Here is a 20,509-nt window from a genome sequence, read left to right as displayed (position 1 = left end):
AAGATAAATCACACAAGTAACTTTCCCCTGTCAATGATTGAATACAGATCAATAACTGGAGATGCAGTGATCCTTTTTACATTCAGACAGTCACAGCAAGGCCCGATCATTGTCTCACATTCAACGTGACAAGGCCCGACTGCTCTGCAGACCCATTCATTTGTGTGCAGAGAGAATTCCACTTGCCGTACAGCTCACTCAAATGGCTGCTCTCCACAGTCAAAGGAGGGCGGTCAGATTCAAAATACTTGTATACATTTGATGTGGCTTTTGGACCTCTATTTAAGCATACTGAACTGTGGAGGCAGATGGAGAGAAAGACAGAGAGAAGAGAGACAAGTGATCTGGGAGATATATTGGGAGGTTTTAAGCAGGCTCTAAGAGCGCAACAGAGAGACTAGAGAGAGATAGCTAGAGAAAAACAGACATGGACTAATGAAGAGTGGGAGACTAGACTGGAAGGCTGTAGGCAGGCTGTAGGGAGTCAGTCAGTGGGTAATTAGCCAGCATTGCAGAGCAGCAGTGGGGTAGAGGAGTGAGGAGAGTGAAGGATAGAATGGAGGAGAAGGGGCATGCACACCTGCTGAGATACGATTCTCTGCCAGAAGGAGCTGTCAGAAGCAACTTTTGAACGTGCTACTGCAACATCCAGTTTAATGTTTCAAGCACAGGAGACGGGGCAATTTGGCCACGTCAAGACCACTCTATTCACAGTATTACATCAAACCCCTGGTGGATAGCATGCTGGAATTCACCCCACAGAACAACAAGTAGTGAGCAATAGAGTAGAATATTGCGCTGCTGCTCAAAGCCTACTTACAGCAATTAGCCTATAATGTAAACCCCATGATAGTCATTTGACTGATCGTTTCCTGTTAAAAAAAAAAAGGACTTTTAAAGCTGCTGTGTATGTGTGCGTCAAACTGTATACCGTAATAAATACATATTTCTGTGTGTGTTTACACGTTAAAGTAGTGTGGGTCGAGGGGCAGCAATGCAGTCTCCCCCCCATGTGTGTGGATAAGGTGCTGCCACTGCTGATGACTCACCGTTTACAGCTTGATCATTCGACCCCCCCCCCCCCCCCATCAGTGAAATAAACATTAGTGACAAGAGAATGATTTAGGCAAGAGGACGTATGACAAAACAAAAGGTTCAAATCATGTTAGTGTTCTAATCATTTAGCTATTTGAAAGTCCATCACCAGTCACCCGCGCGGCTATTCATTAACTCTTTAATAATCGACTTGTACCCGCTTAACCCCTCCAAGTACTGTCCTATTCTGCCGACACTGTGGTTTAAAATTAGCCCTCTGGACTTCACTCGTGGTGCAGGTGGTAAAATGATTTGGGCAAAACAGCTGTGGCTACATGATCTCTGCAGACAGAGAGAGGAGACATCTAGAATAGCTTCCCCTAGCAGGCGTCCATCTTTATACCAAACCTGCTACTTCTAGTTCAGTAGAAGTCCTCCAGCAGCCCCAACAGCACACATTTTAGTTGTAGACCGGCACAAACATACCTCATTCAACTCATTGAGCGCTTGACGATTGACAAGTTGAATCAGGTGTGCTTGTCCAGGGCTACAATAAAAATGATTACTGTTTGGGGTCTGGAAGAATGGAGTCGTATTAGACTATAGACCAGGGTTCGCCAACCCTGTTCCTGGAGAGGTACCCTCCTGTAGGTTTTCACTCCAACCCTGTTCCTGGAGAGCTACCCTCCTGTAGGTTGACTCCAACCCCAGTTGTAACTAACCTGATTCAGCTTATCAACCAGCTAATTATTAGAATCAAGTGCACCGTGCACTAGATTAGGGTTGGAGTGAAAACCTACAGGACCGTAGCACTACACAGCTTATTCAAATAACCAACTCATCATCCAGCTTTGATTATTTGAAATTAGCTGTGTAGCGCTATGGCAAAAACCAAAACATGTACCCAGGGGCCCAGGACCAAGTTTGGGAAGCCCTGCTATAGACAGTAGCTGATGGGAGCAAGAAAAGTTCTCATTCTGACAATCTTGCCCTAACAATTAGGAAACATACTTTTGTTACATCAGCATTCTGCGCAAAGTCTCCCAGAGATTATGTGTCAGACATAGCCTTGGTTTCAAAAGAGAACAATACTAGCAAGACTGACACAGCTTAAAAAGTACAGGTAGGTTCAAAAACAAAACCCCATGAAAATCACCAATAACCAGAGACAAACCCAGAAGTGATCAATCAACTACCCTGCTGAAGGGACTTTAAAGCCAGAGATAACAGGTAAATCAATCTGCAGGCAGACGGGTATTGCAGCACTCCCACGAGATTTATCACCAGATAAATGTAGTAGCACCCAAAATATGTCGACTCAGAGTTTGAACAATAGTGAAAGAAGGAGCGGTCAATCAGAAGATTCAGGGATTGCATTAGCTTTCAGAAGTCAAAACAGAGACCATCAATCTGCATTTTAAACCGTTTCACCTGTGTTTTATATTGAAATTGTCTGCGTGTTTTTGCTTCGATAGTGATTAGGGGTGAGCAACTATAGTTGCATTCAGCAGAAAATGGCTACAATTTGATCAGATGACAACCGAAGTGCAATGCTATTTTGGCTAGCAGCCGCACAAGTATATTAGCTTGATGCATGGCCATCATATTTCAAATGTTTATAAAGGAAAGAAAGAAACCTGTTAATATTACATTTTACCGGAAAAAAGTAGCTACACATCAGTCTGAGCGCTGTCTGCTGAAAGAATGGCCGTTCCTGAATGCAGGAAATTGATTGGTCTGACGATGAGCCAAGATTTCTCATCCTAGTGGAGAAGTGCAACTAAAGCACAAAATTAGTATGAAGATGAGCAGACATGACAATAAGATATTTCTTAAATGTTTTATCTTTTGTTTCCTGCATGAAAAACAACTCTACATTAACGCATCCCTTAAGATTGACAATAATATTGTTGCTCAGGAGCAGAGCTTTTAAAATTCAGCTTATACAGAAGAATATGGTTAAGGGACAGAAGAACAGTCTGTTCAGTGCTGAAATAATAGTGGGAAACATCCTTGGGAATTATGTTACTGGCTCTAGTAAGAGGAGCAAGATTGTGGTTACAGTGTAGAAATTAGCCTTGTGTGACATTCAAGGGTCTGGCGAGTACATATAGTATTCTGGCCTAAATATAGTGTGACATTCAAGGGTTATAGGAAGGCTTGCTCCCTGTAAAATAAAATGTCAATGCTGTCCCTAGTAATACTGTAACCAGTAAAGAAAGCATATTTTCCAAATAAAAGATTAGTTTAAGTACTGGGCTTTAGAATGGAGAAATAGCCTACTAACTAATTAGCAATCCCCTTTCGATTGTCAAGCTGGCAGTAATCTTAAATGACAGCTTAATTTCCTGGGCCAATAGTGAATGAGCTGATTGAAATACATGTGTCAAAAACTCTGGGGCACCCAGCCAAGTAGTGGAGCTGCTGCACTGCACACGCTGTGGAGGAAACAATGTGGAGATATTCTAGCTTATCAGGGGCAGGGTGTCATGTCAAAATGCCCCCAATTCAATTATCTCCCAATTTTCACATTCTGATTGTTTTGACTGTGTTCTGATCAATTGTGACATGTACATTTCTCTGAGCCTGAAAATTGTCACAGTTCAATAATTGCACGTGCGTCTGCTTAGGTGGATGGCTGTGCTTGTGCGGATGTCTCGCCACACCCTCAATTAGCTAGCTAGCATAATTCATGGTCAAGATGGTCGAGATGGCTTTTTCTCAGAGGTGTGCAGTTGTAGCTCGTTTGTATAGTTAAATAAACCCTTAGCTAGCTAATTAAGGCCGAGGGGATGGGAGAGACAGCCGCACGAGCTCAGCCATCCACATAAGCAGATGTGCATGCAATTATTGAACTGTGACAATTTTCAGGCTGTAAGAAATTTTACAAAATTACGTCACAATCGATCAGATCAGTCAGAACAATCAAAGTGAAAAGGAGAATTGGGAACATTTTTACATGACACAGGGAAGGGCACTACTACAACAGTAGTTTCTGAACATGCACAAGGCCTTACTCAAATGGACAGATAACCCTACCTGATCTGATCCTCGCTTATCCTTAATAAAACACCAACTGTCATGACTACTTACACTAAATTGTCTCTAGCTAGCATACAGTACCAGTCAAAAGTTGACACCTACTGGTTTGGTTACTACATGATTCCATATGTGTTATTTCATAGTGCTGATGTCTTCATTATTATTCTACAATGTAGAAAATAGTAAAAATAAAGAAAAACCGTTGAATGAGTAGGTGTGTCCAACCTTTTGACTGGTACTGTAGATCAAGACAAAATAAATCGACCAACCACAATATCATACAAGGCATGGCCCTGTACAGATCCCCTGCTTTGTTATTACAAGTTCTACAAATCTTACAATTCACCAACAATGCCCAAATACAAAGTGCTCAACAAATCCTTGCAATTGACACATGTACATCAAAACCCCAGTTGGAGCCTTACTCTGGCACTTTTACACTGAGCTGGCAGAACAGAATCCAGCTATGACTAGGCCTATATACTTCTGTCTGTTAATCGTCTTGTTTCAATACTCACTGAATAAAGGGCAGGAGAGGACAAGTACCATAACTGACTGATCTAGGACATTTGGGATCATTCAAGCCTCAAGTATGAGCAGCCTTTCTGTTTGGCATTTCAGCCGGTTGACACAGATGCTCAGTTTAGACGATGATCATTGTAAATTTGCTACTGGCACCGACGCTGTATATAGATCACATTCTCTTGGTTTTTTTCTTACTTTCTTATTTCTCACATTTATTTTTTAGTTGAACTATTTTGATATTGAATATTGCACTGCTGGGAAGGTGCAATATTTTAACTTGAATAAAACAATGAGTTTTTAATAGTGAGCGAGTGTGGCTTTTCCTTTTTAAAGAATGTCAGCTATGAATATGATCAAATTTTAAAAAATTGGATGAAATGGGGCAACCATTGTCCAAATCATTTAAATATTGTATATACTATAACATCATGGTATGTTACCTCTAATACAAACCTATCTGATGTTCAAATCTACAAACCCCTGTGCCACATCTGAAGTTCAAACCAACAAATGAATGTGGCACAGGGGTTTGTAGAACCTACAAACAGATGTGGTACAGGCCATTCACTACGAGTACTGAAACAGTGCAGAGCACTGACTGTGGTGGATATGCAGTGCCATTTTAATCTTGGCTCAAACAGAAAATCCCCTCCCCCAAGAGTTCGCTCCAGGTTATGCCGGCGATTAGGCACAACAACTTCTATGTGGAGACTGGAGAGAGAGCAGTAAACCAATGTATGCAGGAGAGGCTCTACACAGGCAAGTCCCTGATGTAAAGTGACTGCACTTTTTCCACACACTTGGCATGGCCAGATCTGCTGAGTGAACAGAGGATCAGCGCCTACACACACACAGGCAGGATATAAAGCAGACAACATGGAACGTCCCTGAGGATCGGAACAGTGGTGCTGCTTACCCGCCTTTTAAAAATAGGATAAATATTGCATTGGTGGTATGGACTAATATACACACACTTTAAAAAGCAGTGGCATTTTTCTAGATTAGCTGCTACATGGAGCGAGACATTGCTGGGGAGAGACCTGAGCCACGGCTACAGCAGGAAGGAAGTCTCGGACAGACTCTGGTAATGTGTTTTCAACCCTCATCTCCAGGGCATGGAGAAAGGGGGATAAATGCATGCCATGCTGCTGGAGAGAGGCAGAGCAAAACAAAACAGGCCAGCAGACCAGTTCCGGAGATGAGCTCATGTCTTCCCCACACCACAACGTTAAACCAGTTACTAGCCGCACACACCATCCTGTCCTGTCCCCACATGTGGAACATTGACCTGCAGAGTCTGGTACTGTGCCCAGGCAGACAGCTGGTCTGTCTGAAGCCTCCCTCCACGCACCAGAGGTGAAAAAAAGAAAGAGAAAGAGACACAAACCCAGGAATAGCTCAAGGCCTGGACCGGGTCAGTGCCACCCTCTCCCCGGCCACCTGTCTACTAGGACACCAGCTTTCCAAGGAAGTGATGTCAAGGTGCTGTGGATGACACGGCCCAATGACATGCTTTGCTAAGCAATGCATTTTTGCCATGAAACACTTTCAGAACCACACGTGTCACTAGCATTCACAACAAGCATTCAAGAACAACAGATCTAATCCAAATGAAGAGTGATGAAGGTGAATTGGTTGAGAAATAGAATGAGGCAGTATCTACCGTCTACAGGTGACGTTTTCAATCGGGTGCAGAGTCCTTGAACGTCCCCATAACTTTCCCCGATTTTGCCTATTGCCTCTGCCCCCCGCAGTTCCATGAGAGACCGCAGGTCCTTTAGCGAGCAGCCAAAGTCCCCATGGTGGTTGGCCGTGGAGTTCTTCACTCCGCTGTAGGAGTTGTTTGCCATAATGTCCCTCTGCGTGCGCTCCGTCGGCTACGGTGAAAAATGGAGTCCCAAAGGGAGAGCTAAAATCCTCAGCGAACGAGCTCAGCAGTAGTTCCCATAAACAGCTACAAGTCCTTCAGAGGATGATGGTGGTAAAATGAGGCGACTCCAGGTAGAAGGACTTGGACAGATCAAAAGCCATTTCCCTCAGACCGTGGCCCTATTCTTTCATGTTGACCGAGGTTCACACACAGACTCAGAGAGAAGACAGCATTCGAGGATCTGAAAGGAGAGAAAAAGTAAATTTGGTCATTCAGAATTCAAATGGCATGTTTAATTTCAATAATATACTAGCACTTATGAAAAAGTCACAAGGCAACACACTGATGATATAATCCAAACTATCAGGTAAAGACGCTTGTAGTCGATCACTTCACAGCACCAGTGAAAATAGATTGTAGGAACCACAGGTCACTGGCAAAAACTCAACTTGATATGCTATCCTTTTGAAGAGAAAATATTATACTTATTTGAGGCACACCGCCATGGGAAGCAGTCAGCAATTTAAACTCATGGACAGACAGGGCTGACATGTTATTCAACATTAGTATTTTCCTTGAGCCGTGACAAATGTGCATAAAGGAGGCAGAATTCAGATATGACATCGTTTTAGCACTATCCAGTAAGTTTGAACCATATCGCCCGCCGTAGTTAAATGCTAATAAATCTGAACAAATCTCCTTTAAATTTTTTCAAATTACCAGCAACTTGAAGCAACAATTTGGATTATGTCTACTCTGCTAATATACAAAAAAATAGACTGACTTTGCACTATTGAGCAATGTACAATACTGCGAACTTAGCAAAACGAGTAATTTGTGGTAAGTGCATGAGGGCCGCCATCTTTATGCACCTCCGCTATTCAGTAATTGCCTTACTGTTAGGGATCAATTTGGCTGCCGACTAACTAACCCTCATTAACCAGTTAACAAATGGTTACATTTTTCACAAATAGTAAAATGTGACCAAAAATACTATCAGAGATCTGTATATAATGACGAGATGCTTATTTCGGCACCCTAACAAAAAGGCAGTCGTCCCAAGGCTGCAAGGCAGGCGACAGAAATGCATTGGGCTTGTTTTGATAAGATTCTGGCGAGAGCTGAGCTGAACCTCTCACTTAGCCTCTTCCTCTCTGATACTATGCATGCATACAAGGATTGGACATTTTTCATTAAGAGCTTAATGGAAACACGTAACAATAGCAAGCCTATTGTGTTAGAGTCAAAATGCTATAGCCTTTTATTGAACATGCAACTCCTGTAATGAAGCAGCTAATAAGTCATTAAAACATTTGCCAAAATGCAATTAGCTGGAAAGCAGCGTTCTAAACAGCACGCCTAATGCGAGAGGTTCCATATGTGACAGATCAACATCTCAGAAACTGAGAAAGAGGGGGACAATCTATAACAACAACGAGGATGAGTTGCTTTTACGATTGTGCCTCCGGCTTCCGGACAACGAAAGTAAGTCGATATGAAAACCAATAGAACAGGAGAAATGCTGGTTAATGGCATCAGGAAGTCTTTATAAATTAATTGCCTCCACGTTTCTATGGATGAATTTTCGCCAGGCTACTTTGAAGCAAGGTAAGACATGCCTCATTATTTTAAGTAAAATGTTAACTTTCAGATAATTACTGCCTCAAGTTCATTGCAAAGAGGTGGGTGACGCACTGATAGCCTGCTTACCGTTGACGATAGCCTATGCACTCAAATGGCAAATGGGAGAAGTACTTTAATTACGAGTTGAAATAAAAAGTCATTTTTAAATCGTGGCCATCGAAGTTTAAACAGGTGATTGCATGTAGAATATTTATTTGTTGCGCTTTGTTGATTGGGCTTACAAAAGCACGTTTCACTCCAGTGAGGAGCTACTCTGGCGCTCTCTGACAGGTGGTAAGATATCCCGCTCCTCAAACTAGGCTCAAACTATGCTGTGCACGTTTGATAAATAAGATGCATGACGACTAACAAAAATACACACGTGCCAACTTAATTCCACACAATTATGCAAATTAACCTATAGACCGATAAGCATGACCGATCAAATGTATTTTCAGGGGCTAGATTAACGGTTAACATCCCTACTTACTGCATATTTCTCTCTATACTATAAACCCCACGAGAAGCACAGGCAAACAGATGTAGGTGGTCACTACAGTAAAAGCAAAGCCAGACAAAATGTATTGTAGTTAATGTATGATAATTTATGTACTAACGCACATGTAGAGTTCTATAGTCCATTCAACTGGTATACAAGTCAAAATATGAGCATTTCACTTAGCCTAACTGGAATTACTGCAAGAATTATAACTCATGAATCTCCCAGCGTCCTCCCAGTGTTTGGTGCTTAATGTGAAGTAGCTATATAGGCGAACACGCTTCCTACCTCCAGAGGAATCTCCATATCCACAGAGTCCATCAAAATGTCCCTGCTACACTTATTTCAGTTGTGCAAATAAAAACCATTTGACTTTCAGTGTCGCCACTTTGGCTAGCAGCGATTCATTGGGAGATGGGGCTGGCGCTCACTGAATGATCATCTCAGAAAATACTCCTTTTTAATCTAATTAGACAATCTCTGGCATCATCTGGGAGATCCAGTCTCTGCTCTGCTGACCAAAGTGAAGAATAAAGCACAGCAGTCGTCAGCCTGTTTTAAGGACGATTCCATTTTGACTAATTTCTTAGAATCACTACAAGGAAAAGTGCCATGTTCAAAGCAGGGAGAGGGATGAACCGTAATTAGGAAGTCAAAAAACATCAGGAAAGATGACATGTAAAAGGCAGCTTGTATGGAAAGACCATTCAAATGGGCAATGATGAAAATGACCCAACCTATATTGGCTCACGGTTAAAAATAGGACAGTGAATCCCCTAGGGCAGTGGTTCTCAAACTTCTACTCTGCAAAATAAAATAAAAACGTTTAAAAAATGTGCTCGCTCTGGAATAGAGATGGAACAGCTGGGGGTCCCAAAGGAGAGGTTTAACCTGTTGGGGCTAGGGGGCAGTATTTGCACGGCCGGATATAAAACGTACCCGATATAAACTGGTTACTACTCTTGCCCAGAAACGAGAATATGCATATAATTAGTCAATTTGGATAGAAAACACTCTAAAGTTTCTAAAACTGTTTGAATGGTGCCTGAGTATAACAGAACTCATATGGCAGGCCAAAACCTGAGAAGATTCCATACAGGAAGTGCCCTGTCTGACAATTTGTTCTCCTTCTGCGGCATCTCTATCGAAAATACAGCATCTCTGCTGTAGCGTGACATTTTCTAAGGCTTCCATTGGCTCTCAGAAGGCGCCAGAAAGTGGAATGACGTCTCTCCAGTCTCTGGGCGAAAAACAGCAGGAGATTTTGAGAGTGGTCAGGCTGAGAACAGTGACATGTTTTTCTTTCTCTTTGAATGAATACGTCGCCCGGTTGGAATATTATCGCTATTTTACGAGAAAAATCGCGTAAAAATTGATTTTAAACAGCATTTGACATGCTTCGAAGTACGGTAATGGAATATTTAGACATTTTTTTGTCACGAAATGCGCTCGCGCGTCACCCTTCGGATACTGACCTGAACGCACGAACAAAACGGAGGTATTTGGATATAACTATGGATTATTTCGAACCAAAACAACATTTGTTGTTGAAGTAGAAGGCCTGGGAGTGCATTCTGACAAAGAACAGCAAAGGTAATCCAATTTTTCTTATAGTAAATCTGAGTTTGGCGAGGGCCAAACTTGGTGGGTGTCAAATTAGCTAGCCGTGATATCTACTCAGAATATTGCAAAATGTGCTTTCTCCGAAAAGCCATTTTAAAAATCTGACACCGCGATTGCATAAAGGAGTTCTGTATCTATAATTCTTAAAATAATTTATGTATTTTGTGAACGTTAATCATGAGTAATTAAGTAAATTCACCGGAAGTTTGGTGGGTATGCTAGTTCTGAACATCACATGCTAATGTAAAAAGCTGGTTTTTGATATAAATATGAACTTGATTGAACAAAACATGCATGTATTGTATAACATAATGTCCTAGGAGTGTCATCTGATGAAGATCATCAAAGGTTAGTGCTGCATTTAGCTGTGGTTTTGGTTTTTGTGACATTATATGCTTGCTTTGAAAATGGCTGTGTGATTATTTTTGGCAGGGTACTCTCCTGACAATCTAATGTTTTGCTTTCGCTGTAAAGCCTTTTTGAAATTGGACAGTGTGGTTAGATTAACGAGAGTCTTGTCTTTAAAATGGTGTAAAATAGTCATATGTTTGAGAAATTGAAGTTATAGCATTTGAGGTATTTGTATTTCACGCCACGCGATTCCACTGGCTGTTGACTAGACCTTGCCCAGGGAGGTAAATGTTTTTTGTTTTTTTTAAATCACTGTTCTAGAGGAATTTACCACTGTAGGGCAGGCGGGGGACGCACTTCCTACTCCCTCTCTCAAAGAGGTCACCAGCTGGGCAGTCGGTTTTATTCACTGTCTGGGTGTAACAATGAACTGAATGAGAGAAAAAGTAGAGAGCACGCTTCCCTTTTTCAAGTCAGATCAGGAACATAATATTCATAATTGCATCTGCATTAGGCCAAAATCCCTGCATATTCTAAGATGCCCAGAAAAGAGTGCTTTAATGAGGGCGCGAATGTGGTACATTCACACGTGACAAATGTAATTTCAGTAACTGGACAAATGAGAGCAACCCAATGAACCCACTACTTTCAGACTTGTTTTTGAGAAACTATTTGGTCACGTGTCAATTCTATTTGGAGCCATCTGCCATGGAAAAAGGACAGGATTTATTATTCTTTACACAACATAATTGCAGGGCTGGTTGCAATTCTGAGGTGACATAAAATCTCATTTGAGAGGGAAATACCCCTTTTGCTGGCCACAAGTTTGGGTTGAGGTTGAAATGTACACAAAGGTTTCCACCAAAATATTTCACGTGGTAGTGTTTTTTATAGTTGTGAGATGTGCGAAAACAAAGTGAACATTTTTACCGTTGCCTAAGTAGAATTTGTGCTCTAATTTTAGTGTGGCCCATTTAGACAAGGAGGGTTGCAGTTCCTTATTGAAACTCTGGCAACTTGCATTCTGCCTGACAGGAACGGCATCTTTCCACAACTTAGACAAATTCAAGTGAATTTCGACTGTGGCCCAGATGACTTACCATGTTATTGCGCCTATTGCGGTGTGTGACTCGCTCAATGTGTTTTCCCCCCCTAAAAAGGTCCTCTAAAAATGGTTGGCATATTTGAGTTGCCCTTAGCACCCAGCGAACACATGTTCAACCCCAAAGTAATGGCGGTGGCCAGGCTCCATTTCCCTTGTCCTCACATCTCATGCTCTGAGCCTGTCCCCCTCCGAGCGGCTGCACCGCCAAGATGAAGTAAGTGCGAACATTTGCTGAGCGGTGACAGTTTCAGGTTGCGGAACAGATCACATGTCACAACAGTGGAAAATCATTGTGATTGGATCACCGAGCTAACAGCTGGCATGGTATGGTTGAACAAGGATAGGAGCCAGGTTAACCCTTTGTGCACAACACCAGCAAAACCCTTACTAAGTAAGAGAAGACCAAAGAAATCTATTGGGGTTTCACTTACAACCATATACAGAGACATTTGTCATAAAAATGCCCAGCAGTTATTCCTTTCCAGGGAGCAGAAAATAAGATGTACTGTTTGGCCATAGAGATCTGTTACAAATGTTATCTGTTGCTGGACTTCCAAGCAATTCTCCCCAAACTAAGGAAACCCTCTTGGTCATGGTTGGCACTTTGAACCCCTCTACATGCCAACTTACTCGTTGTGAGTCAAGGACAGCCATTCCAGGGATCCCTCTGCTATGGTCTTGCTGGTGCAGATGGGGGTATTTTTAGCATCTTACAGACTACCCCTCCCTGTCCCCATTCCCCACTCTGGCCCTTGCTGAAGTGGGTCAGGGCGTGTAAATGTGGAGGGTACAAAGCAGAGGCAGGCACCCAGCCTTACTCATGTCATGCAGCATGGCTCAGTGCTATCAGAGGGCCACTTCACACCAGAGACTGGGCACTTCTCTACTCTGTTCTACATGACCAGCCTGCCAATTCACGACACCATGCAGAGGTGTCCCAGCCCGGCGTCAACTCTATGACACACTTCCTCTTCCCAGTGCTCTTCTGCTCATTTAATCGAGATTTGTGATGGTCTCTTGGGGGACATTTAAAAATCGTCCTTTGCGTCTCCACTTTCCCTTCTGTACAAGCAAATAAAATAAATTGAGCCTCTTCAGGGTTTTTAAAAGGGGATTGAAGTAGATTGATGGAGGCTAGGGTTTTATTTAACTTGTATGTCCTTCATTTTCAAGAGCAGGCCATCTTTGAAGTTGAGAGCCTTCGCGCTCCTTTTTTTAACTGACTCTGCTGGGCAGTTCTACGGCCTGAGGTAGGGGGGGTATAACATATTTTACGATATACCGGTATTGATGCATGGACCAGTTTGGGTTTTGACTTTACCTTCTATGAACGGGATTTGAATGTTTGATTTGTTAAATGTGATATGCCGTGTGTAATATCCATTTTGATAGTTTACTCCGCTACTCGAGTCATCTCTCTCCGGCATCACTTTCCACACAGACATAGCACCACCTCGTCACTCAAGGAGCACATTTGTTGTTGCTTGACCAGAGACACTAGCAACCTAGAATTACACTTAGTTTGTGTCTTACATTTGCAAAACGGCTAGTTTGTCTTTTCTTAGCAAGTTGGGCCTAAATCATGTTAGCTGGCTAGCTAATAAATGTCCTGAGTCAAAGCAAACGTAACTAGCTTTACAGCCTGATAATAGCAGTGATGGTGTAGACCTAAATCCTCATGTTGTTTGTGCAACAGTATCTTCTAAATCAAAGAAGTATACGTGAAGAATGAATGTTAGCTACGTGAAGTAGCTAAGAGAAATCATTCAATGTAGCCAAAGAATACAGGGTCCCCTAGGAAACACTTATCAACACTTGGTTCCAACCCTATTTAAATAACTCTTACCTGGCATTTTCATACTAAACACTGTATTCAAAGTGCCCACTATTATATTCTAAATATAGAATTATATAAATAATTATTATTTCCAACAGTTCACTGAAGTGTTTTACTCTAAATTGCAAGTGAAATCGCAAATGTAACATATGGTTAAAAATAAGGCCTACATGTTTTGCCCATGTCGTGCAGCCCTACGTGGCAGTGTGGAAATGATCTCTAATGGGTGCAAGAAATGCAACAAAAATATTTTAGTTCAATTGAACTGTATAAAACAATCAGAATGGAGGAAGAGCTATTGAAATATCTTAGAATGTTTGTTTCCACCATAGGGTCACGCACTACTCAAAGCAAATTCAGAACTTGTATAATTCTAAAGACATTAAATACCGTCAAAAATGTGAGGGGAAAAAACATGATATTTTGCCATAATCGCCCAGCCCTAGACTAAGGTCATGCTGCCCTGACATTTACTACCATTGTGTGTCCTGCTGCCCCCACTATTTCTGATTCATCATGGGGTTTCCTCCTATTTAGGTAAAATGTTGTGCTCCTTGATTGGGTTTAAACAAATATGCTGGGTGGTCAATTGAGATTGGATTTAATCTGTAGGCTACATTTACCAGGCTAATTTCAAACAAAATAAGATTGTATGCATGTGTCTCTCTAGGCTATCCAACAGGACTGTTTTCTTATATGCAGACTGACACAGGCCTACTAACTATGACAAATAGCTACAGTACCACTCAAAAGTTATAACACACCTACTCATTACAGGGTTTTTATTTGTACTATTTTCTACATTGTAAAATAGTGAAGACATCAAAAATATGAACACATATGGAATCAAGTTGTATCCAAAAAATTATTAAACAAATGAAAATGTTATATTTAAAATTCTTCAAAGTAGCCACCCTTCGTCTTGACAGTTTTGCACACTCTTGCATTACTTCAACCAGCTTCATGAGGTAGTCACCTGGAATGCATTTCAATTAACAGGTGTGCCTTAAAAGTTCATTTGTGGAATTTCTTTCCTTCTTAATGCATTTGAGCCAATCAGTTGTGTTGTGACAAGGTAGGGGTGGTATACAGAAGATAGCCCTATTTGGTGAAAGACCATGTCCATATGTCAAGAACAGCTCAAATAAGCAAAGAGAAACAACAGTCCATTATTTTAAGACATGAAGGTCAGTCAATCCGGAAAATGTCAATTACTTTGAAAGTGCAGTCGCAAAAACCATCAAGCGCTATGATGAAACAGGCTCTCGTGAGGACCGCCACAGGAAAAGAAGATCCAGAGTTACCTCTGCTGAAGAGGATAAGTTCATTAGTTACCAGCCTCAGAAATTGCAGCCCAAATAAGTGTTTCAGAGTTCAAGACATCTCAACATCAACTTTCCAGAGGAGACTGTGAATCAGGCCTTCATTTAATTGTATTATTATTTCTTTAAATGTAACCTTTTTAACTAGGCAACTAGACAAATTCTTATTTACAATGACGGCCTACCCCGGCCAAACCCAGATGACACTGGGCAAATTGTGGGCCGCCCTGTGGAACTCCCAATCACGGCCGGATGTGATACAGCCTGGATTCGAACCAGGGACTGTAGTGATGCCTCTTGCACTGAGATGCAATGCCTTAGACCGCTGCGCCACTCGGGAGCGGTCTAAGGCACTGGTCAGATTGCTGCAAGAAACCACTACTAAAAAACACCAAATAGAAGACGACACTTGCTTGGGCCAAGAAACACGAGCAATGGACATTAGACTGACTGAAATTGTAAATGTCTTTGTGAGACGCAGAGTAGGTGAACGGATGATCTCTGCACGTGTGGTTCCCACCGTGAAGCATAGAGGTGGTGTGATGGCACTTTGCTGGAAACACTGTCAGTGATTTATTTAGAATTCAAAGTAGGGCTGGGCAATATGGCCAAAATCTTATATTCCGATATAGGTAATTTCATATCCCGATAATGACACATCACGATAGCAACATTTTCTGTAAATTCAATGAATAAATAGTCTATATAAAATGACCACATGTAAAGGCCTATTTCTTATTACATTTTGAATTATACTCAACAAATAAAATGTATTTGCATTTGATACCTTGGGTCAAGTGTTTGCACTAACTCACAAAACCCCTGTTTCTCGACCGTGTAAATTGGGGCCATGTCTTTGCAGATGGAAGTTGTAACGGCAGCTGTTACCTCCTTCCATCCTCATGATTCTTTGCCATATGGTGTGCCGTGGGCAAAAGCCTCTTGCAACGTCCGAGTCACGGGTTTGTTTTGAGCACCCGACTGTACTTTCTGGGGTCTCATCCGTAGACTCTCTCCGTACTGTTTTACATGATTTTTGCGTAGGTGGTAAGAGGTTAGTGGTGTTTGAGCCTGTTGTCGAGACCAGCCTGCGGCATATTTTGCCGGGGATGGTTTTCTGGTTCGTGCCAAACCTTTCATACCCAAACCATGACAATGCGACCAAAGTAGCCCCTCTTTTAGGTACGGTCGCCGTGCCACGTTCACTCTACTCCATGTTTGTTTGTGTTGCAAATTTCCTTCCACACGTGTCCAATTGATATTATGAAACGATAGACGTTTTTCTATCGTCACACGATATATCGTCATATCGCCCAGCCCTAATTCAAAGCACACAAAACCAGCATGCTACCACAGCATTCTGCAGCGATACGCCATCCCACCTGGTTTGCACATAGTGGAACTATCATTTGTTTTTCAACAGGACAATGACCCAACACACCTCCAGGCTGTGTAAGGGCTATTTGACCAAGGACAGTGATGGAGTGCTGCATCAGATGACCTGGCCTCCACAATCACCCAACCTCCACCCAGTTGAGATGGTTTGGGATGAGTTGGACCGCAGAGTGACGGAAAAGCAGCCAACAAGTGCTCAGCATATGTGGGAACTCCTTCAAGACTGTTGGAAAAGCATCCCTCATGAAGCTGGTTGAGAGAATGCCAAGTGTGCAAAGCTGTCATCAAGGCAAAGGGTGGCTACTTTGAAGAAACAAAAATATATTTTCATTTGTTCAACACTTTTTTGGTTACTACATGATTCCATGTGTTATTTCATAGTGAAGACAAACTATTATTCTACAATGTAAAAAAAATTAGTAAAACCCTAAATTAAGAAAATGCTCTTTATCTTTTATCTCTATGCCAATTTGATTAAAAAGAGAACACTTGAGAATGCCGATAGAGAAGGAAATATGAGCATGTGTCTGTTTAGACTCGAGCCTAATTGAGCCAGCATGAGTCAGACTCAACTTGCCTTTAAACCGCAGTGAGGAATATCCTTGCCCTTACAATATTGAGGAGATACGCATCACACCAGCATTATACAATGTAGGCCTACTTAATAGTACAGCAGACTATATTGAGCTGTCCATGATAGCCTACATGGGGTTGAATGTCACCTCAGATTAATGTGACAACGGCGCCATTGCCTTTTACATAACCAATTGTGCCTTTTGCAGTAGGAGTCTCCATTAAGTTTCTATAGTAGGTCTTACAATAGTAAGACAAAAGGAGGATAATAGTAGTCATTTCTTAGATTTGATGCAGAATGTTAGATTTCCTGACAATTATAGACAATGTTCAACATGAGTGTGAAATATGGTTTAGCAGGTAGCCAGTTGAGTGAGCATGCATCAGGCAACCCCGCCAGGGTCCATGTCCACGATGAGTCTGGGATGCAGGGTCAACAGGGCCAAATCATTACCTGGAATAGACAGCACGTTGTCCAAAACGTTGTAATTAATTGTTACATCATAGTACCTACCTAATCCTAATAGTACCTATTCGCTAATAAACAAGCATATTACACGTGTTATACTTTGCCACCTGTCTATTCTAAATGCCATCAATATTAACTACAAAGCCTACGGCTGCTCAATAATCCTAATTTACCAACAAATGTGTTACGAGAAGACTGAAATCCTATAGCTATTGTACTGAGGTAGTGTCGGCCTACCGATTTAATTAGGTTAAAACCTATGACTGAACCACAACCACTCAAAGGCCTACTTTCCAAAACAACGTAAGACCAGACACCAGAGACTGACTTAAAATCCTATTCAGTACTAGTATCAGACTAATAATTAGTCAGCCGATCGTGAAACTCATGAATCATTGGCATAGAAATCCTATGCAATACACAGAACATACACCTGTTTTAATAATTGAACAGGGACAAAAGCTGACCAATACCATGCAAGTGAGAAGGTTTATATTACTGTATGCTCAGTTTTAGTCTGCTGCACTGCTTCTGGTTCTTTCCTGAGTGATAGACAGTTTTGGTTAAAACTACAGTCAAAGGTTGTTGTTTTTTTAATGGCAAAAATGTATGGATCTATAAAAGGCAAACGTCTAGAAGATAGAAATCCCACTCCTATTGAATGCATTCAGAATGCAACGAAATCTTGATCAAATTGACAGCAGTCAGCAGAGAGAACAATGATATTTCACATATCAGAACACCCTGACACCAAAAAAAGCTTAAAATCATATCCTACCGTGATATGGGTTAAAAACGTTATTTTATACAACTTGTCCAATGATCACCATACCTCTTACATGACTACAGCATTGGAAATTCTTCAAATATTATACCATGTGTATTGTGGATGCATATTAATGCACATTACTAGACTTCAATACAAGCATTGCACAGATCAATGGAATCCCTAATGTTTGCAATTTGATGGCAGATTCACAAACGATAAGTGATCGTAATCCACATGGTCAACCAGCAGCGTTCATTCGAAGCTCAGCATTCAGCAGAGACTAGAATGCATTGCTGGCAAAGTGCAGCACGCCGGGTGCCATTTAATAGGATAAGGACTGATCCCTTCTCTTAGACACCAAAACGTGATAGCTCGTCGCCTATCACACTGGGACCAGTACATAAACTCTGCAATAGAAAAAGATGTACAAAATTGCCTTTAGAGTATCTGTAGTCAAGGTCAAATGATTGGTTACGTTGCCTTGTCATAACGTGAACAAATAATCGCGCTCGAGGTTGGTAGCTAATGGTGGCACACTGAGCGAAAAGAAAGCATGACAGGATAATGGATCTGTCGTAGGTAGTTAGATGGATCAGCTATGGACACTGCTACATCTAAATAGATATACCGGCGGTAATGTAACTTGTTAACGTTAGCTGTACTAAGTTGAAATTTCGGCGTCTCAGCTGGCATCCAGAGTGCATATCAGCATGACAGGTTCCAAAGACGGAGGTCAGACAGAAGTGCTAGTAGCTAACTTAACGATGTGTTGCGGCGTAGCTACCGTTGCAAAACATGTAACGTTAAAGGTAGGTTGGCCAATGTTAGCAGCTGGTTCACTAACGCTTCACCTAGCTAGCTACAGTATATCCTTCGTTTAACTGGGTAACGTTAGCTGTCAGTCAGGACTGATACCTTGCTAGCAAGTTAGCTATGTCACAAGTCAACCACTGGTTACTACTCTCTAGCTAGCTAAAATGTAAAATGTAACGTTAGCTAACCAATTTGGCACCTGACATTAGAACCGACCAGTGCAGTGGAATAACACAATGGAATAATTTCAAGTGGAGTACCCGTCGTCGTCGTCAAGGCTTAACGTTAGGTAGCTAACCGGCAAAATTGCCAATGTAACCAAGCAAAATGTAAGGCAACTAACGTTCAATTGAGGAATTGTAACTTATGTATAAAATGTAACAGTACCATAAAGCAACGGACGTGGTCCCTGTGCGGCAAGAAAGCTAACCAAAGTTACAGGTTGACTCATTATGGAGTGAGCACACTGCATGTGTCAAGTCAACTATTAGCTAACTAACGTTACGTTAATAACAAGTTCAGGCTGAATAAAAATAACCCAACAATTAAGATTCTGAATTAAATTGGAGTCCGAGTCGACCAGCATGGCTGGACTCAAATAACGTTCACATAGCTAACTACTCTCACAAATAATTCAACAAGCTGAGGCACTTGGTTATTTCAAGTCGTTTTCACCACGACTTTTGCTTCTTCTTCACTCCTTAGTACAGTAGAGGTTAGGCGTCAACCTCCACCCCCTGTCCACGAGCTCCTCCAAACCTAGTGTGTGCAGTCGAACCCATTTCAAAATAACGTTACACCGCTAACGTTATTTAGCTACACGACTTTTCAAACGCCAAGTCACTCGCGAGTTAGTATTTTCGCGCGTTACAATACGTTGGAAATTCCATTAACTTGTCAATAAGATCCTGTTCTGAAAAACGTTAGGTAGGTTAATGTCCGAAGCAAATTGTGGTGTAAAGAACAAGAAGCTCAATGTCAGTTATTCCATCTTCTTACCAAAGTAGAAGCTAGCTTGCAAGGTAGACATGAACTCACGAGCAGCTGCACTGACCTAGCTAACGTTTACCGTTAAGCTAAAACTGTAAAGGAGATAAAACCAAACCGGTTCGCTATTGCTTACCAGAATCAAAGCTTGGCTTATGTCCATGTTGCTACTTATGGAAATATATATATATTTGTGTACAAAAAAAATCAAACAAAGTACTTACTCCGTTTTCCGAATATTACCTCTGAGTCCTTCCTCTCTTTCCCTCTCCTCAGTATCTCACTACAGACTGCCCCTCTTTCCCGATCTGTAGTAAAAATCCCGCCCACTACACTGTCACAACATCGCAAGGGACATGTGATTCACGTCAGGGGGATGGGCAATAAGGCCAATGTAGATCCCCATTGGCTTAACCAACATATCAGTCGCCCGTGGAAACGGTTACGTCATCAATTCCGTTCACGGATGGAGATACTCGCACCCACTCTTTGCCCGGTCTTATTTTATAAAAATCTGATGCATGCAAAGATCAGTTCTTACATCGTATGATTTAACCAGCATTAATGATCACTGACATCTGTTTATTTGTGTGTGCATCTCCCTGGCCGTGTCGGTTGTGTTAGCTCCACCCACCTTCCCGGTGGCTAATCAAACCTGACGTCATTCTTTC

General features: G+C 41.7%; 1 protein-coding gene across 7 annotated transcripts in view; it reads right to left on the bottom strand.

Moving 5' to 3' along the window:
- The window catches only part of LOC115199125 (plasma membrane calcium-transporting ATPase 1), a 57,776-nt gene extending 37,571 nt beyond the window's left edge, over positions 1-20,205 (bottom strand). For 6 of the 7 annotated variants that reach the window (XM_029761704.1, XM_029761707.1, XM_029761706.1 and 3 more), the window contains exons 1-2: positions 20,063-20,205; positions 6,266-6,713 (exon numbers count right to left, since the gene is read on the bottom strand). In XM_029761704.1, the coding sequence (XP_029617564.1) occupies positions 6,266-6,452 (187 nt within the window). In that variant the 5' untranslated portion in view covers positions 6,453-6,713; positions 20,063-20,205. The remainder of the gene's footprint in view (positions 1-6,265; positions 6,714-20,062) is intronic. The other variant, XM_029761705.1, reaches the window with a different exon arrangement.
- Positions 20,206-20,509: the final 304 nt, after the last annotated feature.

The sequence above is a fragment of the Salmo trutta genome, chromosome 8, assembly GCF_901001165.1.
Source record: "Salmo trutta chromosome 8, fSalTru1.1, whole genome shotgun sequence".
Classification (NCBI taxonomy): Eukaryota; Metazoa; Chordata; class Actinopteri; order Salmoniformes; family Salmonidae; genus Salmo; species Salmo trutta.
Note: the sequence above shows the minus strand (reverse complement) of the source record. Positions and strands in the feature narration are given on the sequence as shown.